The sequence below is a fragment of the Triturus cristatus genome, chromosome 1_2 (assembly GCF_964204655.1).
Source record: "Triturus cristatus chromosome 1_2, aTriCri1.1, whole genome shotgun sequence".
Taxonomy (NCBI): domain Eukaryota; kingdom Metazoa; phylum Chordata; class Amphibia; order Caudata; family Salamandridae; genus Triturus; species Triturus cristatus.
The window spans coordinates 784,750,982-784,774,781 of record NC_140580.1 but is presented as its reverse complement, the minus strand read 5'-3'; the positions used below and the strand labels follow the sequence as shown (position 1 = coordinate 784,774,781).

At 46.3% G+C, this 23,800-nt stretch overlaps 1 protein-coding gene across 32 annotated transcripts in view; it reads right to left on the bottom strand.

The window, feature by feature from the left end:
- Positions 1 to 23,800, bottom strand: part of ANK3 (ankyrin 3) — a 1,906,984-nt gene that overhangs the window by 285,319 nt on the left and 1,597,865 nt on the right. For all 32 annotated transcript variants that reach the window (XM_085608804.1, XM_085608807.1, XM_085608799.1 and 29 more), the window contains one exon: positions 763 to 987. In XM_085608804.1, the coding sequence (XP_085464930.1) occupies positions 763 to 987 (225 nt within the window). The remainder of the gene's footprint in view (positions 1 to 762; positions 988 to 23,800) is intronic.

Here is a 23,800-nt window from a genome sequence, read left to right as displayed (position 1 = left end):
GATGATAATCATCCAGTCTTTAAATTTACAGAAATATGGCCGTCTGGCTTGACACAGGAGAACAAGTACTTGTACATTAATAGTATACATCACACAGACAATCACATCAGTATGCATGCTTGAATTACTAAATATTTTTCAATAAATGATTCGTAGTCAGCACTACATATCATATTTACATGGTTATACATCCATATTGGACATACAAAAACAACAAGAAACAAAATGAATGAGTCACACAAAAGAAATCAAAAAGGCACAAATATAAAGTTACGGTATCCCTGGGTTGACATAGAAGTTATATCACTCCTTTTTCGATTTTATCTTATTGATAGTGAATGAGGTCCCAGAGAGGGGTGTTTGCATTCTTTTGTGTGAATCACTCATTTTGTTTCTTGTTGTTTTTGTACGTCAAATATGTTTGTATACCCATGTAAATATAAGTTGCGCTGATTACTAATCATTTATTTAAAAAAGTAGATTAATGCAATCAGGCATACTGATTTGATCGCCTGTGTAATGTATAGAATTAATGTACAATTAAACGCAAATGGGAGTCCGCTTGTTTTGGTACTAGTATTTTGATTCCGCCCCCATGAGCCTTAGTGGATTAAGCCCCATTGCTGTCTAGGCTTCCAGCTTCTCACAGCAGGGGTATGAAAGCCTGCCTCTAGAGCCTATTTGACTTGTTCAAGTCCACATGATGACTAATTTGAGAGGAGTGATGAAAAAAATCAATCTTGATGATTTGTTGCTACTCACCCTAGAAACTGAGCACCTGCAGGCCCCATTTCCACTAGCCTGCTGGCAAGTCCCTCTCCTTCAACCATCGGTGGTGGGGTAGCCAACTTGTGCCTCTTGACCAAGCGGCAGGTGATGCGCGTTGGCGCTGTGCACTTGCGGGGTGGGATAATAATCCTCATACCATTATGACGGCTACCTCTCATCGAGCCCCCACGAGCATCTACCATGAAGCTGACAAGGAAGCTGTTGGAAAAAAGAAATATGAAATACATTACAATCATCTTTAACACATGCAGAGCCAATTCAGATGATTTCTAGTAAAACCTGTATGAAATCATTGTATGTAGTTATACATCTTTCAGCAGCGACCACATTGTAACCTTATATTTTCTAATAAGTAAACACTTAGTTTAACAACCAAGGGTTTCCATTATGCTGGTCTATTAGAATGAGAAGAATGCATGAAGAATTAGTGTATTTTAGTAAAAATTAAGAAAAAATGAAAATCCATGCAGTACTGTTGTTGCTCCATACGCATGCTTTAGGAGCTCTCTCCAAGTGTCCAGCACAGCTTGATCAAGGAACAAAAATCCACATTTCTGCAGTTAGTAACAATAACTACAAATTCATAATAAAACAATGGTTCTCTAATATAAAAGTGAATTTTCAAAACAAGATCAACTCAATAAAAGATATGTGCTGCATTAAAAAAGTGCAAAACAAAAATCAAATTGTTCGAATTTGACAAAAACAATTGTCAAATAAACATAATAACTAATGTATACAAATGAAAGTGTAATGAATGCGTGAGGCACTGTGATAATTGGCAGAATAATTGAACTGCACAAAGCTTATACAGAGGAAAGTACATTACTGTTGCGGAACGAGTAGTCTTTGCTCTACCCATTTTCTGGGCGAGTAGGCTTTGCTCTACCCCTTTTCTTTCCTCTTGTCTTCCACATGATTTTACTGTAAGAAATGGAGTATGAATTTGCATTGTTATTACTATTAAAATTGCACGCTGGTACAGCGATCTATTTTCCTATATTGCTTGTGCTCACATGTACTTGATGGTATTCTAGGTCCTTGTGGGACCACGGGGGGTCTTCTTTCTAATCTGCGCTACGTGCACTTCCTAATCGTTTCTGGTACTCTGCGGCCATACTGATGGCACCACTTCTTCTTGGCAGTTTGCAGTCCAGCTCCCACGCTACGGCCCTTCATAAGATGGCCACGGAGTAGACGCATGCAGTGGGCGCGCTGCTGGTGAGCCTAAGGCAAGCCTGTCTGCGTGCGCCTGTCCGCATCCGCCTGGGGCCTTAACCCCTGGTCCTTTTACGATGGATAGGTCCATCTTTTCTGTACAAGATCTGTTGGCGCTGCGTCAGGAGCCCTTTGCAAAGTGCATCTGGAAGACCCCAAATGCACTTCCGGCAATTCGCTTACTGCTGACCTTGGGGCCTTCAACTTGAGACTGTGCAATCATTGCCCCACACATGTGGCCGGGCACTTGTTAGATCCAAATTTCTCTTATCTACCGACCTAAAAAGCGCCCCACTTGCCCTTTAACCTGGTCCCACCATGTTGCAGTGCCTTTTACCCTGGAAACTGCCTCCCCGCTTCCACGGACCTATTTGGCCCCAGAACGCATAATCAGGAACTGGTTTAAAATGAACGTTACAACTCTTAACAAACTACTCTGCGATTCTAGACCTGACCTCGATCATATTTCCATCACTGATCAGGAACTTGCCCATAACTGGCTTATGGGAGCGGTGGAAAAGTGTCTCCCGCTCGCAGCTAAACACCCGAGCCGTGTTCTGCCCCCGCAGCTTGGTTTAACGATATGCTAAAACGCGAGAAAAAGCTATGCAAGGTCTTAGCAAGGCACTGGAGGATATCCTACACTGAAGATGACAAAACATCTTATGAAAATGCTTTAAAAGTCTACCACAGTCTTTGTAGATCGGCCCGGGACGAGTTTTACTCTCAAAAGATTTTGAAGGCCCAAAACTGTGCTAACACTCACTTTAAGGTGGTAAAGCAACTCTATGACCGTGGACATTTGACGCCCTCACCAGAACATCCAGAACGCCGCCGCAAGACTGGTCCTTAACCTGCCAAAACACTGCCACATCTCCCAGCACCTGCGCACACTCCACTGGCTCCCCGTCGAGGTGAAAATCACCTTCAAGATACTCACCCACGCACACAAGGCACGCCACGGCACCGGACCAGCATACCTGAACAGCCGACTCAAATTCCACGCACCCAAAGGACGCTATGATAAGCCCAGCTCTCCTATGCCATGGTCCCCCGCACCAGAAAGACCAGATCGGGAGGCCGCTCCTTCTCCTTCCTCGCGGCCAAAGCATGGAACGCCCTTCCGCTCCACCGCAGACAACATCACTCTCCATCTTTGCAAGAAACCTCAAAACCTGGCTCTTTGACAGACCCCGTCCTTGATGGAATGGAACCTGCACCCCCCCCCACCCCTAGCGCCTTGAGACCCTCACGGGTGACTAGTCGCACTTTAACAAACTCCTGATTGATTGATTCTCTCCTATAACCAATGAGAGGAACTTGCTCACTTTTTTACCAACAAAGTTGCTAATATACACTCTCAGCTGCTGCGTAAAGGCTCACAGGGAGCTAATTTGGACGTGGTTGGCCAGTCCAATAACAGGCAGAACCCTGGTTCCATCTGTGCAGTCGTCCCTTCACCACAATTGGACATCTGGGCCCCTCTGGACACCGTATCTTTCAATTGCATCCTTCAGACCATCAAATCATGTTCTCCTCTTGAACCCCTCCCTCACCATCTGCTGCGCCAGCTGGACCCCTCCTTACTATCTGTGCTAATGGATCTACTTAACAACTCTCTGAAGGAAGGAATAGTCCCACAAAGATGGAAACACACTATAGTCCTTCCCCTCCTAAAGACCCTCTAACCTCTAACCTGTCTAATTTCTGTCCTAGGTCTCTACTTTCTAAAAACTCTGGAGAAGCATGTCAATGGCCAATTGTCTTCCTTCGTGGAAACCCAGAATTGTCTTCACCCCTCCCAATCTGGGTTCAGGGCGGGCTATTCTACAGAATCCACCCTTTTGGGGGTGACAGAGACACTAAGGCACCGCTTGGATGAGGGTGATACTGTGGCTCTCATCCTATTAGATCACAGCGCTGCTTCTGACATTGTGTCCCACCAGATTCTCTTGGGGGAATTGCGAACACTGGGTCTTGAAGGAGTGGCCCTGAATTGGTTATACTCCTTTCTCAAGGACCGAACCTTCCAGGTCTCCTCCTCCTTGGCCAGGTCTAATTCCCATGTTTCACCCTGTGGCGTTCCGCAGGGCTCAGTGCTGAGCCTTTTGTTGATCAAAAAACCTGATCTCTGGGGGCCGCAGCACTGGCATGATGAACTGGGCACCCCTCCCACTCTGTGTTCAAAAACCTGGGTTATCATCATCGATGAAGCATTATCCATGAAACAACAAGTGGCCAAGGTGATGGCCACTTGCTTTGCTGTGCTTAAGTGGCTAAAAAAGATCTTATGGTTGATCCCTTTTTCATCTCAGAGGTCGGTGATCCAAGCCCTTGTCACCTCTCGACTAGACTATGGCAATGTCTTATACTTGGGAGCCGATAAAGCCACTATCCACAGACTGCAACTCATGCAAAATGCTGTTGCCAGGCTCCTCTATCACCTTCCGAAGTATACCTCGGTTTCCAGCATTCTCAGTGACGCGAACTGCACGTAGCACAGTGCGAACACGCGTAGCGTAGTGTTGCATAGTGCTGCGGTCATTTTTTGCTTGCTCGCGGTCCTCAACGTCAAGTTGGCGACCACGAGCAAGCAAAATTACATCCCGGCGAGACTTTTTCCTTGTTCGCGATCAGCAACATCAAGTTGGCGATCGCGAGCATGGAAAATAAACCTCCCGGCGAGATTCCCAACGCGAGGAGGTCAGGTTTCTCATTGCGAGGGGTCGCGTATGCTCGCGACCGCTCGCGATGAGAAACTACCAGTTCGCGTTGAGAAAGCTGCCGCTCGAGTAAAAATCTACTCGAGCAGCAGAAAACTACAGCTCGCACTGTGCAAGATGCCATTTTCAATGATTGCACAGTGCCGGTTGCTTGTCCGCACTGTGCAATCATTGAAAACAACATCTTGCCCAGTGCAAACATATTACTACGCAGTTCGCGAAGTGCTACGCGTAGCTCGCATAGTGCGAACTTCACTTTGCGTAGCTTCGCGAAGTGCTACTTCGGGAACTACGCCCACCCTTAAAAAATATTACCATTACTGAAACAACAGTAATGTAATGTCCTTAGTAATATATATGACATTACTATCAATAATACGAAAAGAAAACCATGCGTGCTTCTATATCACTGAAAACACGACAAAAGGTTTTAATATTTAAATTATTAGTGCACCAAAAATAAAAGGCCAAGGGTATGTTTACTCATATTTAACTTAACCTATGTGTTGGGTGTGTAGTGCACTGGAATTTATCCAATTGACTGCATCTAGTCATAATCGGGTGGGGGAGGGGGTCCTAACAAGTAATGCTCAAATAGGATTTTTGCAGCCATTCAGAATGTACATCGTATTTTAAAGCTGCAAACATCACCATCCTCTCTCTTCTAAAAAAGAAACATTTGCAGATAAGCAATTTAAACTGAGTTGTCACATGTTCATACAAAAATTAGCAGGAAGAACATTCCAGGGCTGATTGCTTTGCACATGGGGCTTGCAAGCCACTGGTAAACCATGACAAACACTGAACAAAGGTTACCACGAGTTCAATAAGTTTCTCAATTTAAATGTTTGAGATTGTCGCTACAATACATTACAAAGGATATTAAGAGAAGAGGGTTAAGAGAACTGCACAACATGATAATCTTTCATCCAACCAAAAAATGGCTGTTAGCAGAGTTGGAGCATTCCAAGAGAAGCCTTTTCTGCAGTCACTAGATTTTCTTTATAAATTGTCATAGTATTGCTAACTGCTTGGCTGACAATTTAATTATATACTTTGTCAATTTCCTGATTCAATGCAATGAAATGCGTAATAACAAGGCCTGTAAATGAAACGTAACCGCTGCATATCTGTTTGCAAACATGCATTACTTTATTGAGGGAATCTGCACTACCATTAATGCAAAAGCCCCACATAATATCACGCAGCATAGGCAGTGACACTTGAATCATTTCTTGTGTCAGCCATAGACAGGTGCTTCTGAAGGTTCATGGACTTCGGAGACTAAGAGATAACTTTAAGTATCCGCTGAACCAGGAGGAGTGTTATCTAGGACTTTGGCTTTTGGCAACATATTCTTTACAATGACAGCTCAATGTGTTGCAAGGATGGTCAGAATTACCAATTCGTCTAAATCTACGAGGTTTACTATAACCCCAACTGTGGATTTAGAGGCAGCAACTCTTTTTGTGGGAATTAACGATAGACTATATCCAGTGTGCATATCGATCCTTCCTTGAGATCGAAACAGAAAAATAGAAAAAATGTATTTAAGATCATGGAATGAGGTCTATATTCAACAACATCACCAGAGTCAGCTGTGAAAATTAAACTGTTTGTGAATGAAGCTTGTAGAACAGCATTTCATTAAACGATCTTGCACGGACGTGTGAATGTGGACAATGCTAACTCACACATTGTAAATATCTATAGAGCAGACCTAAGAATGGGGAATAATGGGCTGACCTTAGGATATTGGGACCAATTATATGATTTCCCCTGTCGGGTGGAAATACTGGCCCCAATCCGCACAGATTTACCTCCTCCTTGGAGATGGTGGTAAATTATGCTGAATGAATGCAAAAGGCAAGCTTGTCTGTGCCCGTCCGTGCTTGGACCGCACCCAGAGCCAGGAACCATAGTTCTTCCAACCCGCAAGGCTACACTGCTGCAGATCTCCGAGCCCTGAATTCCGGGTCCAACAACAACAACTGCTGATGCACATCTCCGTGCCTCACCGGAGGACCGTTCTCCTGTCAGCACTGTCACTTTAACTGCAACACCCAAGCAACAAACAATGGCGGAGACACCACAAACACGATTACGTCCAGCACGTAGGCCAACACCGCCATGGCACAGCTCCAGTGCATTCTACTCAACGCACGATTGCTCGGCAAACATGCCACGGAGACCTGGGACATGATCTTATCTCTCACCCCGGACGTCATCTTCCTCACAGAGACCTGACTGAACCCTGCCTGCGCGCCGGACATTGCCATAGCCACCCCCAAAGGCTACAAGATAACACACCTGGACTTGAACCAACAAACACGGAGGTGGAAATGCCATCAGACGACTCGACCCGATAATGGAGCATCTAAACTTCCAACTCGACACAGACAGAAAAAGCACCATGGCAGGCACCCTTATCTACAGATCACAAGGACCACACTCCAGCTTCTGCAACAGCATCCCTGATCTCATCGCCACGATCTCCCTCAACTCTGAGCACTACATCTTCCTAGGGGATCTTAGCTTTCACATCGTCGACCACAACAACACCAACACAGTCGACCTCCAGGAAAGCATAAGCAACATCAGCCTCAAGCATCTTGTCACCGGCCTTACTCACACCGCAGGACATGCACTCAACCTTATTTTCACGTACAGCAACAGGGTCAAGTATAGCCAAGTCTCATAGCTCACCTGGACCAACCATTACAGCGTCCACTTCACCATCTCAGGACCTACCAACACAGGCACCATACCCCCAAGCTCAACGCACAGAAACTAGAAAAAGATATCACAAGACCATTGAAACAACACTCTTAACTCCCACCTCCCAGGCACAAAATTCAACTCCAAACAGGCTGCAAAGCACTTCTCCAAGTGGATGACTGAATGCGCTGACACAACCGCCGCCGCCAAGCCAGCCAATTCCAAAGGACCTGTCAGGAGAGCCAGCTGGTTCAAAGCGGGGCTGAAATCCACCAAACGCAGCTGCCAGCACCTAGAAAGGAAGTGGTGCACCAGCATGAAGACAGGAGACCATACCACCTTCAAGACAGCACTCAACCAGTACCACTGCCTCCTGAAAGAAACAAAGAAGAGCGCCCAAGAAGACTGCATAGAAGCCAGCACAAACCACGGCAAGGAGCTCTTCGCCATTGTGAAGGAGTTCTCCAACTCCGCAGCCGCTAGGAACAACATCACATCCTTCCAAGAACTGTCCGACACCCTGGCGGACTTCTTCCACAGCAAGATCTCAGTCTTCCACAGAAACTTCAAACCCCAGCTTACCACCACCCACAGCATCAGCATGCTCACACCATTGAACACAAAACCTAAACACCTGCTCACCCATTGGGACTCTCTCACAACTCAAGCCACAATCTCCACCATGAACTCCGTGCACTCAGGAGAACCCATTTACCCCTGTTCCCATCACACCTTCAACCTTAGGAGCAAGACAATTGAAGACATGCTCAAGAAAGTCCTGAATACTTCCATCACCTCAGCCTCCTTCCCTGAGGACTGGAAACACGCTGAAGTGGGGCCCCTTCTGAAAAAACCATTCACCAACCCAACAGCACCGAAGAACTACTGGCCCATCTCTCTACTCCCCTGTCCAGCAAAGGTTCTCGAGAAAACAATCAACCAGCAACTCACCAAACACCTAGAATGCAGTGACCAACTGGAACCCTCTCAATCTAGATTTCAAGCAAACCACAACTAAGAGAGAACACTGATTTCAGCTTCCGATGAAATCAGGACCCGCCTGGATAGCAGAGAAATAGAAGCCCTTCTCCTCCTGTACCTGTCAGCCACCTTCGACACCGTCTCCCATCACATCTTGATAAACAGACTTCACCCCATTGGCATCCATGGAGATGCCCTCAAATGGATTGCTTCATACCTCACCGGAAGAACCCAAAATGTTAGTCTCCCAGCGTTCACCTCAGAACCCAAGAACATCATCTGAGGCTTCCCCCAAGGATCTTCCCTCAGCCCCACTCTCTTCAACAAGTACATGACCCCCCTGGCCAATGCCATCAGATCACACGGACTCAACATCATCTCCTACGCTGACGACACCCAGCTCGTCCTCTTGCTGTTAGAAGACCTTTCCACTACCAGAGCCAACTTCCACAGACGTTTGAGGAATGTCTCCTACTGGATGAAGGAAAACTGTCTCAAGCTGAACATGGCCAAGATGGAAGTCCTCATCTTTGGGCACACCTCCTCTCATGGAACGACGCATGGTGGCCTGCTGAACTCAGCCCTTCCCCCGCCCAGACAGACCACACCCACAGCCTTGGCATCATCTTGGACAGCAAGCTATCTATGAAGAAAACAGGTAAACACAGTCTCCTCTGCCTGCTTCCACACCCTACGCATGCTGTGCAAGACCTTCAGGTGGCTCCAGTCAAAACCAGAAGGACCGCTGTCACCAGCAGGCTGGACTATGGGAACACACTTTGTAGGAATGCCCACATGCCTCCTGTAGAGACTACAGACAATTTAAAACTCAGAGGCCAGCCTCATCATCGACCTCCCCAGTCGAACCCACATCACACCCCACCTCAAGAAGCTTTCGGCATTTTTCAGCTCGACATGGATGACATTAGCTAATCCTATGCTATAAAAATGACAAAAAACGTTGTCCCTTTCTAGCTCGGCATGAATGGCACTGTGCTAATCCTATGCTTAAAAACTTTGCTAGAAAAGCAGATGTAGGAGAGTGGAATCTGACTAATGGTTGCCCCCAACTTTTTGCCTGGTATTTAAGTGGTTTTTGACTAGTCTGGCTGGGATCCTGCTATCCAGGACCCCAGCCTATCTGCTTTCTCCCTAAAACTGTTGTGAGTACTCTAGGTACAAACATAATTGGATGCTGGGCATGCCCTTCCAGTCCCTTGTAGATGGTACCCTAGGTACCCAGGGCATGGGTCCCCCAGTAGGCCTACCAGGGCTGCAGCACTTATTGTGCCACCCTGGGACAGCCACCCAAACTGACACCACCAGGCCACTACCGTAGCCTGGGTAAGGTGGTGCTAGCACCCCTTACAGGGATGTAGGTAACCTATGTCCCATACCATTACAACACATATACTCTCATAGGTCACCCCTATGGCAGGCCCTGGTAATCCTACAGGGCTGGGTGCTGAGGTATGAGTGAGGGGGGACCCCTACATGAGTAGGACCTCTCTGCAACCTTCGTAACACCGTTACTGGGTTGTTTGTAGTGTAGCCATACCATATACTCTACCGCATTATAAGTTATTGCGTCATCGCTGTAACTTGGGACTGGCTACACAGAACCATATCGTGTTTGGTGTCAAACATGAAGGAATCATACCCCCAGTCCAGCCATGGGCATGGGGGCACGATTCCCCCTTGCTAGGAGGGTGATATGGGAAAAGCGGTATATTTTAGACACCAATTTAAAAGTGCACATGTACCACAAAATGGCTACTGTTCGCCACCTACACGACTCTGGCTGGCTGTTGCTGGGGAAAATCCCAGCCTCTCCAGCTGGACAATAGGGCTCCTGTGGCAGGGAGGTGCCAGCACCTCCCCAGACAGGATAATGTGGATTGGAACAGGGTGGGTGCACCAAATGTCCATTCAGAGTTGCACGTAGGCAGCTGCAGAGCCCCAATTCTGCATACACCGCCTGGAACCGGTTCAGGGGCATCCTGCCCCTCGCCCAGGCGGGAAACACACAAAGGGGAGTGGGTGTAGCCACCCTTTCCCGCCTCTACTCTGATTGGTAGGCTCTATTTTGGACCATCCCCTAATCTTGGGGATATATGGGAATAACTTTGCCCTAGAGCCTTAGATTCGTACAGGACTTCACAGAACTGACCTTCGACGAGCTGCTGCCCAGCTGACTGAAGAAATCTCCCTTGGGATAAAGGAGTTATCCCCCTGCTTGGCAGGCACCTAAAAGACTACAAGATACCCGGTTGGAACTTCGTTGCTCTCACGACCTTCGACGCCTTCCAGCGACCTCGAGGTGGGTCTCCAGTGCATCCCAGCGTCCTGTGAGTGTGCCCAGCAAGTCTGAGCACCCTGGACCACGTGGGTGTTGAGATCCCCGCATACCCCGAGACACCGGCCACCTCTTGTCCAGCACACGACCCCGACCAGTGGGGAAGTTGTGCTTTGGCCCATTCTTGAGCCAACCTTCAAGCAGCATTTGTGCCGACCCTCAGCTCCCTGGCCCGCTCCGGTGGCCCGTGGGAGCCCTTTTACGCACTCCATTTTGCTGCCTCCCGCGGTCCCTTGTCTCTCGACTTGTGGGCCCTGACGGAGGACAATCTTCTTTTCTAAGAGTTCCCCTGGTTGCTCCAGGCCTGCTCTACGCTCCCTGCAAAGGAGAGCACCCTCAGACCCCGTGGGTCTGCACCAGCAGCTGCTTTGTTCATCTTGCGTGGATTGCGGTTGCCAATGCTTAGTGGATCCAATCGGGACACTAACACCGCAGCGACCCTCAGCCGACGTGGGACAGTCGCCCTCCAGAAGCTGGCCTTCCTTGAAGCCTCCCGGAGCCCGTGACTGCAGAGCCCAGCTGTACCCTCCACACCTGAAGCACCCGACATCCACGAGCTCCTTCCTGTGAGCTCCCTGGTCACTGTGCTGTGACCCAGACTCTGTCCCCTCTGCTTTCAGGTTCATCTTTGTCTTTTCTTCAACTTTAATCTTCACGACTTCAGCGACACTTCCAGCTAGCAGCAGTTTGGACTCCTTTTCCATAGAAAATCAGCCCGCGACCCGACACCAGAATCGACCTATGCACCCGGCTTCCCTGGGGCAGGTAACAGTGGTACTTCGGTACTTCCGTGGTGGTGGGCCCTCCAAAGCCTTAAGTCTCAAGCCTTAACTTGGTACTGTTGTTAGAAGTGTCCTTAAACCTTAATTATTCAACCGCGACATTCTCCATAGGCTAACATTGCGATCCCGACAGCAACTTCTCGCACTGCACACGCCTCCCGTGGGTCCCCTTCCTCTTAACTGTGGGTGGATTCTTAAGGGGCCAGCGATCCTGAATGCCCTAGGCATTGCCTGTAGAATTGTCGTGGTTCTTATACCACTATTTTAGTATATGGTTTGGTCCCCCCCTGGGGCCCATTGATTTCTGTGCTATTTATTGTGTTTAGAAATGCTTGTTTGAATTGTAACTTTGCCACTAGCCACATAAAGTGACTGTGGGATTCTGTCTAGAATAAATACATATATTTTACATATATACCTGTGTGGGCTACTCTTTCATTTGGTTATTCAAGAGGTTATTATGGTAAAACAATAAGCTTAACACTCCTTCAAGACTTAGCCTGAAGGCTGCTCTCCACAGCTACCACTAGGATAGCTTTCTTTAAAGGTTGTCTTAAACCTACCATCAATAGGAGTCGAATTGGACTGGTGCAAGGTGTCCCTATAACTAGGAACAGCATATGCCAGGCCAACTTCTCACATTGGTGTGCAGCGGTGGGATTCAAGCTTGCCATTGTTTTACCAGATAACAAATTGAATTTCTAAAGTGAAAGCCACAAGGTACCAAAGGTACATATAAATTCAAGCTAGAATACAATAAGTTCTACTGAACTTGGAGTTGTGTGTAGAGGGTTTAGCACACCTTGACTACAACTCAAGAGAGGGTTCAGTAGGCCACACTTAGTGTAGGTAGATACCTCACTACACTAAACATGTCTTCAGGTGGCACTAAGGCTATGGAAGGACCCCAGAGGGTCCCAGTAGATAAGTATGATAATTTCACCTTTGCAGAGCTCAGGGAAATGTGCACCCTTAGGGGACTGAAGACAGAAAGAGGTGCCAACACAAAACGTCTCAAGGAGATCCTGCTCATAGCAGACTTTATGGAGTCCATAGGATCCAGAGGGACGGACAGAGTGGGTGGGCACCCCTCAGAAGAGGACACTCCCAGAGTGGAATCTGAAGAGGATCAGGAAGAGGATGAAAATCCTGACCTGGAAGACACAAACCACTCACAGCATGGAAGTGATGGCCCAAGAGGCACTCCTTCCACCCTTAAAAGGGGAGTGGTGGGTCCAAGAAGGAACAGATCCCCCTCAGTGGGATCCAACCATTCTAAGGGATCCAAAGGGTCCTCTGCCTCTTCTCAGAGAAGAGAAACCTCTCATGAGAGGAAATGCAGACTGATCAAATTTGAGCAGGCTAAGCTTGAGCTTAAAAGAGAACAGTTAGCATTAGACAGGGAAACCCTGGAGCTTCAGAAAGCTTCAAGAAAGTGGGGTCTAGAGATCCCTGGTGGCAGTAATGAAACCCCTAGAGTTAGAGAGAGAGTCCCTGACAATAGGAACCTCCACAAGATTGTGCCCCCCTATCAGAATGGGGATGATATCCACAAATGGATATCTGCTCTTGAAAGGGCCTGTAGAGTACAGAGGGTCCCTGTAGAGCAGTGGGCAGCAATCCTGTGGCTCTCCTTTTCAGATAAAGGGAGAGACAAGCTCCTCTCTGTAAGAGAAGAGGATGCTGATGATTATTATATCTTGAAAGCTGCTTTAATAGATGGGTTTGGCTTAACCACTGATCAATACAGACTTAAGTTCAGAGACACCCAGAAAGCACAGAATCAAGATTGGGTAGACTTTGTGGATTGTGCAACCAAGGCACTGGAAGGTTGGTTAAATGGCAGTAAAGTTAATGATTATCAAGGATTGTATAATCTCATTATGAGGGAGCAGATTCTTAATAATTGTCAGAACCAACTTTTACACCAGCACCTGGTGGACTCTGATCTGACCTCTCCCCAAGAATTGGGAAAGAAGGCAGACAAATGGGTCAGAACCAGGATCAGGCCTAAGAACCAAGTTGGTGACCAGAAGAAGGATTCCACTAAGCCCAAAGAGAAAGGTGGGGATGATAAACAAGAAAAGTCATCTGAAGGGCCCCAACAAACCAGTGCTGGGGGTGGGTCCCAAAATCCTTCCTCTAATAACAAGAAACCCTATTGCCATGTCTGTAAGAAACCTGGCCACTGGAAAACTGACTCCAGCTGTCCTAAAAATGGCAATAAAGAAAATGTTCCTCCAAAACCTGCTCCAACACCTCCTGTTACTACTAGTAGTAATCCCCCAGGTGGTGGGAGTGCACCCAAAAACTTAGTTGGGTTCTCTTTGGGGACACCAGTGGACTCTGGCCTAGCCAGGTCCCCTGCATTAGCAACAATGGTCTGTGATGGTGGCATGGGGTTTGCCAACTTTACCATGAGCCCCAGTATTCTGGGCAGGTACAGACAAGAACCAATAATCAATGGTCAGAAGGCTGTGGCCTATAAGGACACAGGGGCCACTGTCACCATGGTGACCAAGAGGCTAGTGCCCCTAGATCAGCTTTTACCTGGGTTTAGCTATCAGGTGACCAACATTGATGGAGTTAGGAAAGATCATCCCATGGCAGTGATAAATCTCAGCTGGGGAGGAGTCACTGGCCCCAAGAGGGTGGCAGTGTCCCCAAACTTGCCTGTAGATTGTTTACTGGGGAATGATCTAGAAATCTCAGCCTGGGCTGAGGTTGACCACAAGGCCCATTTGAAAATGGTAGGAATTCCTGAGAGAGGGGATGAGACCCTGAGGGCCTCACCTCCACCCCAGGAGGAAATAGAAAGAGTGAAGCCTGAAACTATGGATCACTCTACACAAACAGAGAGCATAGGGGAGGAAGAGCAGTCTTCCCCCCACCAGACTACAGGTAAAGGTCCAGTTTCTCAGGGAACTGACCCTGCCCCTTGTGAAGTAACTGCCCCAGAAGTGGACAGGCTTGGCCTGCCCACCTCTCTGATGGCAGGGGATCCTTCCAAGGTGGTACCCAGTCTGGAGCAGGTATCCTGCCCCTCTCTACCCTGCCTCAGTCAGCCCAGGGCTGCAGAGGTCAGGGAGGTCAGTGGACCCTTATTGGGCCCCTGCCCAGAGGAACCCCCTCATCAACAGATTAGGGACACCCAGCAGAGTAGTTTCAGCCAGGTGAATATTCCTCTACAAACTGAGGGATCCCCCTTACCCCTAGGTATAGGCACCCCTCAAATGGATGTTGTTGAGCACAGGGAAACCTGGGGCCTAGCTGCCCCAAACCTTCCAGTGCCCTCCACTATTCCAGCCAAAGGGATCCAACCCCCAGCTGTAGGCAGCCAGAGGTTGACCCTTAGGGCCAGATATGACACCGTCATGGGCAGAAAGGCTTCCATAGTGGCCAGTGATCTGAGGAGGTTGAGACCAACCCAAGTAGGGTCTCACTTCCAGACTCAGACACCCCACCAGCCCACCTCTGACCCAAAAACCAATACAGGTAATTTCCCTAGACTTTGGAGAAACTCTAGAACCCCTTGGGGTAGGATTTCCCAAGTGGACCATGACACAGGGAGCAACCATGTTAGTACAGGTTCTTCCTTATATGGCCACTCAGGAAATAAAGGCTTATCTGGACAAGGTTAGCCTTATCTCCTTTCGTTTGGGGGGGGGGTTATGTAGGAGAGTGGAATCTGACTAATGGTTGCCCCCAACTTTTTGCCTGGTATTTAAGTGGTTTTTGACTAGTCTGGCTGGGATCCTGCTATCCAGGACCCCAGCCTATCTGCTTTCTCCCTAAAACTGTTGTGAGTACTCTAGGTACAAACATAATTGGATGCTGGGCATGCCCTTCCAGTCCCTTGTAGATGGTACCCTAGGTACCCAGGGCATGGGTCCCCCAGTAGGCCTACCAGGGCTGCAGCACTTATTGTGCCACCCTGGGACAGCCACCCAAACTGACACCACCAGGCCACTACCGTAGCCTGGGTAAGGTGGTGCTAGCACCCCTTACAGGGATGTAGGTAACCTATGTCCCATACCATTACAACACATATACTCTCATAGGTCACCCCTATGGCAGGCCCTGGTAATCCTACAGGGCTGGGTGCTGAGGTATGAGTGAGGGGGGACCCCTACATGAGTAGGACCTCTCTGCAACCTTCGTAACACCGTTACTGGGTTGTTTGTAGTGTAGCCATACCATATACTCTACCGCATTATAAGTTATTGCGTCATCGCTGTAACTTGGGACTGGCTACACAGAACCATATCGTGTTTGGTGTCAAACATGAAGGAATCATACCCCCAGTCCAGCCATGGGCATGGGGGCACGATTCCCCCTTGCTAGGAGGGTGATATGGGAAAAGCGGTATATTTTAGACACCAATTTAAAAGTGCACATGTACCACAAAATGGCTACTGTTCGCCACCTACACGACTCTGGCTGGCTGTTGCTGGGGAAAATCCCAGCCTCTCCAGCTGGACAATAGGGCTCCTGTGGCAGGGAGGTGCCAGCACCTCCCCAGACAGGATAATGTGGATTGGAACAGGGTGGGTGCACCAAATGTCCATTCAGAGTTGCACGTAGGCAGCTGCAGAGCCCCAATTCTGCATACACCGCCTGGAACCGGTTCAGGGGCATCCTGCCCCTCGCCCAGGCGGGAAACACACAAAGGGGAGTGGGTGTAGCCACCCTTTCCCGCCTCTACTCTGATTGGTAGGCTCTATTTTGGACCATCCCCTAATCTTGGGGATATATGGGAATAACTTTGCCCTAGAGCCTTAGATTCGTACAGGACTTCACAGAACTGACCTTCGACGAGCTGCTGCCCAGCTGACTGAAGAAATCTCCCTTGGGATAAAGGAGTTATCCCCCTGCTTGGCAGGCACCTAAAAGACTACAAGATACCCGGTTGGAACTTCGTTGCTCTCACGACCTTCGACGCCTTCCAGCGACCTCGAGGTGGGTCTCCAGTGCATCCCAGCGTCCTGTGAGTGTGCCCAGCAAGTCTGAGCACCCTGGACCACGTGGGTGTTGAGATCCCCGCATACCCCGAGACACCGGCCACCTCTTGTCCAGCACACGACCCCGACCAGTGGGGAAGTTGTGCTTTGGCCCATTCTTGAGCCAACCTTCAAGCAGCATTTGTGCCGACCCTCAGCTCCCTGGCCCGCTCCGGTGGCCCGTGGGAGCCCTTTTACGCACTCCATTTTGCTGCCTCCCGCGGTCCCTTGTCTCTCGACTTGTGGGCCCTGACGGAGGACAATCTTCTTTTCTAAGAGTTCCCCTGGTTGCTCCAGGCCTGCTCTACGCTCCCTGCAAAGGAGAGCACCCTCAGACCCCGTGGGTCTGCACCGCAATCCACGCAAGATTGTTCATCTTGCGTGGATTGCGGTTGCCAATGCTTAGTGGATCCAATCGGGACACTAACACCGCAGCGACCCTCAGCCGACGTGGGACAGTCGCCCTCCAGAAGCTGGCCTTCCTTGAAGCCTCCCGGAGCCCGTGACTGCAGAGCCCAGCTGTACCCTCCACACCTGAAGCACCCGACATCCACGAGCTCCTTCCTGTGAGCTCCCTGGTCACTGTGCTGTGACCCAGACTCTGTCCCCTCTGCTTTCAGGTTCATCTTTGTCTTTTCTTCAACTTTAATCTTCACGACTTCAGCGACACTTCCAGCTAGCAGCAGTTTGGACTCCTTTTCCATAGAAAATCAGCCCGCGACCCGACACCAGAATCGACCTATGCACCCGGCTTCCCTGGGGCAGGTAACAGTGGTACTTCGGTACTTCCGTGGTGGTGGGCCCTCCAAAGCCTTAAGTCTCAAGCCTTAACTTGGTACTGTTGTTAGAAGTGTCCTTAAACCTTAATTATTCAACCGCGACATTCTCCATAGGCTAACATTGCGATCCCGACAGCAACTTCTCGCACTGCACACGCCTCCCGTGGGTCCCCTTCCTCTTAACTGTGGGTGGATTCTTAAGGGGCCAGCGATCCTGAATGCCCTAGGCATTGCCTGTAGAATTGTCGTGGTTCTTATACCACTATTTTAGTATATGGTTTGGTCCCCCCCTGGGGCCCATTGATTTCTGTGCTATTTATTGTGTTTAGAAATGCTTGTTTGAATTGTAACTTTGCCACTAGCCACATAAAGTGACTGTGGGATTCTGTCTAGAATAAATACATATATTTTACATATATACCTGTGTGGGCTACTCTTTCATTTGGTTATTCAAGAGGTTATTATGGTAAAACAATAAGCTTAACACTCCTTCAAGACTTAGCCTGAAGGCTGCTCTCCACAGCTACCACTAGGATAGCTTTCTTTAAAGGTTGTCTTAAACCTACCATCAATAGGAGTCGAATTGGACTGGTGCAAGGTGTCCCTATAACTAGGAACAGCATATGCCAGGCCAACTTCTCACAGCAGACATGTGAGAGGAGCAGATACAGAGTGTCACTGGTTTAGTGGGGTGCCTATACAGGAGCTGCTCGCCGCCTAAACCTGAGACCTCCCCAGAGTTCGTCGCTGCCTTTTTTGCATCATTTATGCGGCACTCTGAGCCTGAAAGGGAATTGCTGTGATATATATGAGTGGCAGTAGCCACTCTTTACTTAGGATTACGAGAGATAGAAATTCGTCTGACTTTTGACTGATAACTTTGCGACCATTTGAGGAATCCCCACAAACTCTACAGACTTATCCCTTTTTCTGCAAAATGTGCCAGGACAAGTAGATGTATTTGTAATAAATCTTAAAAATCCTTGTAATATATACACCTGATATTTATTTCACAAGATAAAAAATGTCAGAGGTGATTCTTAGTCTATCAGAATCACTGAAGCAAAAATGTAACACTGTTGTGAGGCACAGCCAACACATATTTCGCCCCCTATTGGCTTGCAAGCCTGGGGCTTTTTCAAGGCTGTAATGTTGATGATACCAAGCCATAAAATAAAGCTGTACACAAAACAAAGTAGTGCATAGTAAAAGAATGTGTCCAAAATTATCAATACATTTTCTAAATAATAAAGGTATTTGTATAATCAGAATTTCAGATCATACTGTGACATATGAACAGTGAAGAAAAAGAGTAAAAGTAAGAAAAAGGAATAAAAAGCTATAGTACATTATCATAATTGCACGTATATGCAAATGGATGTTAAGTAGCATTATGTGATAGTTCATTCTTTAAAACAAGTTCACATCATATTAGAAGGAATCATGGCATGTTAACATTGTTTCCGAAAGGAAATAAGTTCCAGTAATGGTTATAGCCACAATCAAGAGTGTGTGCAAATAAATTACAAAGGAGGAAGTAAAACGATATACATAAGTCCATTCGAACATTTGAGTCAGATCGATGGTCACGATTATATGAGGAGAGAAAAGAAATACATAGCCGGTTCCTAAGTTAGTTATGCTTCTAGCACATAACTACCTTTGGGTGAGAGGGGATTGCGTGGGTTGGTGGGCAGGAGGAGGTGGGGGAGTGGGGAGATGGGAGCTAGGTGGTCCTGGGACACCTGAGGGTCCATGTGGGTAATCCTGGTCGTGACGTGTAATGAAATAGTACCTTCAATGCAACTGAAACCCGGTCGGTTATGCCTTAGTGTCAGATCGAGCTGTGATAATGCAATACCACCAGCTGTGAAGCTATGTGGTGTCAAAGTACTATCTTGATCGAATTACAGCATCTCATACTGTAGCATTACCTGCCCGGTGGAATAAGACCAATAACACAGTAAGAAAAAACATTTATCACCTATGATAGGTGACTGGTTACCTTCACAAACTTCTCGGTGAAAGATGTACATCTCCATATTTGTATGGCGTTACGACTACTACACAGCTTGCATAAGACTTTGACACCACATAACTTCACGCCCGGTGTTAATGCATTATCACAGCTAGATATGGCATTAAGGCATAACCGACCGCAATTCAATTGCATTGAAGATACTATTTCTTTACACATGTCATGGCCAGGGTTCCGATTACACAAATACCTTATTATTTAGAAAATGTATTGATAATTTTGGACACATTCTTTTACTATGTATTACTTTGTTTTGTGTTCACATTTATTTTATGGCTTGGTATCATCAACGTTACAGCCTTGAAAAAGCCCCAGGATTGCAAGCCAATAGGAGGCGAAACACGTGTTGGCTGTGCCTTACATTTTTGCTTCAGTGATTCCAACTAAGTATCACCTCTGACATTTTTTGAGCTTGTGAAATAAATACTAGATGTATATGCTACAAGGATTTTTATGATTTATTTTGAATACATCCACCCGTCTAGGCACATTTCTGCAGCTACTAAATTAATGAGTGAAGAGTTCCCCATTATCAAAGACAAGTGTCAATACAGCGGGTTGGGCTAAAAATCAGGATCCATTACCACTACAAGTCTAGCCCTTTTTACGCTTTGGCTGATGATGCAAAGTTTAGAGGTGATTAGTTAAGGGGTTGAAAAGAAAAAAAGGGGCTCCCATAACACATTTTTCCACCAATGCATTTTCCATAGACTTCTAAGACAGATGTAGCGGCAAAATGGCAGAATTGATTTTTATCAAATTTGGCAGGATGATAGATGGAACGGGTCCTTGTTCTTATCTGATTGAAATTGGTTCAGCATTTAATTTAGTAATAAGTGACAAAACGGTAGTGATGTATTGTGCGGCGGTATACCACAGTACACTGCAATGACAAAAAAGGCAAAACACAATATCACTGGTTAATCATTGGCTCTTACAAGATAAAACGGCAGCCATATTGTTTAGGCAGCACTTTGGCTATGTTCTGGGTTTCTAAGTGAGCTATGGCTTATTACTATTTTTTAAACCTATATGCATACACATTTTTTTTACGTTTACGAAGTACTGCGGTACTTCCTAGAAACTACCTAGGAAATACTACGGTACCTCTTGAAATAAAATAAAAAATATATCTTATTTTAAAAGACATTAAGCGATACAGCACTGCACTCCACTCTATGACACGCAATTCCACTCTACAACACACAAGTTCACTCTACGACATGCCTCTCCAGGACACACCAGTGTAATCTACGGCCCTCCACTCAAGAACATGCCACTCCACTGTATGCCACTGCCCACTATGCACTTCCACTCTAAAACACTCTATGAAATGCCAATCTATAACACATCACTCTACTCTATGACCCGCTACTCCACAACTCGCCACTCTACTCTAAGACATGCCACTCCAGTGTACACACCTCCAGTTTAAGAGACTCTATGACATACCACTCCACTCGCTCTACCACACAACACTCTTCTCTATGCTTGTGTCAAAGAGGTTTTCACTTAGGTACTGCATTTTAAATTTGCATTCTAGAAATCTGTTAGAGCTTCCAACTCATGATTCTCTAAGAAGTTAAAAAAGAAAACTCCTCACTCATTGAATGAAACATGCCTAGAGAAAATCATATACTGATGAAGGCCATGTACACTATAAAGCTCAGCTGAAACAGTAAAAGAGAATGTTATTTGTTTAAAACTTGAAAACTTCTGCCTTTGTACAAAGATGAGAATTCGCCCTCTGAACATTCTGGTACGTAGATCTTTCTTAACCTCAGAATGTTTTAATGGTCTCATATCGTTTTCTCAGGATTTCTGTAATGAATATCATTGAATATCATCTGTGATGTGAATATATATCTATTCTGGGCTCAAAACAGACAGAACACTTTGCTGATGCCTTAACACTCCCAAACCTTGTCGATCACAGAAAGCTCACTACTGTACTTTGGTTAGATGGAGGAGGTAGGCAAGCAACTATGAAGTCTGAAGGTAGGTTCTCTCGATGATCCGAGCCCTCAACACCATCTAGAGTTGGCCTGCACAGTGGCATGGAACTGATCAGTACTACCCTTTCTATAGGGTCAGCTCTGATTGAAAAACGTAAATGGCTTTGTACCAAAAAATCGAATAACGATCAAAATGTGTAGTATACTGCTCTTGGCTTACCTGGTAGAGACAGATGCCCGGGTCATCTGGCAGGCAAGATCAATGATTTTTCAATTTGATCAACAAGCTCCCAGATCATTTTTTTTATTTGAGTGAGTGACTTGTGACCTTTCATCGGTGGTGGAGCCATCACTTCCTCAAACGGAATTCAAATAAAATTAAGCTTTTACCGAAAAACTCCACAAATGAGTACTTGCGGGTGAGTGGGGTTGCATATGAATCCAATATTACAAAATATGATAGTAAATCACAATTAGAAAAGTGGGTCACTTCTACAGCTCATACCTCTGGCGAAGATGATGATGATAATGATACAAATTTGAAAATATGTCCTTTGTTGCCTAAGAATCCTCAGCTGTACGTTATTGGCTTTATAAGAAAAAACAATTGGAATTGAAACCATAACCTACTAGCTGAACAAAGATTTTTGCATGAAAGGTATTAACCTTGTAAACTGAGTTCAAGGTAAGCATGTGGGGTGGGTTGGCTTTGACAGTTTCAATTCATCCAATTTACTGCGTCAAAACTTGTAGCCCCTTTTCCATTGCCACCTGTACCCCATTGAAATTATTTGGACCTAAAGCCAACCACACCACACTCCTTGTAACAGATTTTTTTTCTCTGTGCCTTTCCACCAACCTTCTGCCCATCTCGTTCCTGAGTCCATCATGTTACTGACTCCCTCCATTGTATAACCTACATTTAGGTTTTCTCTGCTCTGCATCATCAACAGCCCCTGTCGCCTCACACTCTCCTTTCATCTTATCTTTCGCAACCCAAACATTTGTTGCTTTCCCCGCCACTCCTCCTTTTGTGGGACATCAGGGTGTGCAGTTTAATATGAAATGTGAGGCACAATCAAACTTTCTGTGTCACAACAGATTAACACTACAACCTTGAAGATACTTCTGGCTTTTTTATGTGATTCCTATCTTCCTCCCAGAGTGAGGTAAACCACATCAGCAATAATTGTTAAGGTGCTCCAGTGTTCTTAGGTTTCGTGTCTGTTCACTTCTATTTTTAAAAGTAAGCATACCACATTTTCAATGAGACAGTGTACTCTCATCTGCTACGGAGCACTTCTTATTTTGATCTTCTACTTTAAGCGTGAGAGAGTGGTGATCCATGGAGCAAACATTTGGAGAAAGTGCCCATGTGTTTCATGCATGATGTTAATATCCACTTGCATATTGCACTGCCCCCTCTGCAAACCTATCTTTCCTCTGATATGGTACAGTTAAAATGTTTCCAAATATCAGGAAAATATACTTTGCTTACCGGATGGCACTGATACACTCACTGAAGACAAACGTACACAATTCAAAATTGAGCCAAAAACACAAATGACCTATGAAGGAGTAACCACACATTTAATTGACTATGCCATGGTCAAGCCTACATTATATAATCAGCAAACTAATAATGTTCCAAGCCAGAAAACCCCACGTGCAAATAGTTTTATTTTGGGAAAAACCATGTTGCCACTGCTTGGGGGAAAGGTAACTTGTGCACAAGGTCAACATTTACCAATTTATGCCTACTGGGCTAACCAGTCAAACTCGATCAAAAGAGTACCAAACACCTGCCCGACTTAGACTGCTGGAAATATGCGATGAGAACTACCCTAAAGTCATGACATTTAAATGTTCGAATAAAGCTTCAAAGGTACAGTGTAAATACGAACTTAATATATATGCACATCTATTTCCTATACAGAAAGGGAGTGATGTGTTCAGCAGGAATGAATAAAGGGTGCAACCTCAATGTGTTGGCCAGTTGTTTGAGCAAAGGAATGAATGGATAGAGCAAAATGTAAAAATTAAGCTCAATTCAGGGTTACTCGAATACTGAATTACAGCAAAGCACAGCTTAATAAACTGCAGCTAAGCAGTGTGAGACAAAGTTTGAGGGGAAAGGAGGATTAATCGCAGGGAAATTACTGATCAAGCAATAAAACAGAATCACAACGAGTTGGCTAACATGAAATGTGTTGCCTAAACAATGTGTGTATAATTCGGTATTTTAATGTGCATTGGCATAGTCAGGCTACTCCTTTCCTCTTTAAAAAGGATACATGCAAGTTGCACAATGGCCACATTTTAAAGCTACTGAATGCCTGCAGTACCTTTGGAAGTGGGACTGCAATGGTTTCATGTTTCAAACAATGATCACATAATCTCTCACTGGTTACTGAAACATCTCACATATGTCTTCTATACAAACTTTTCACTGCTCCCTTGA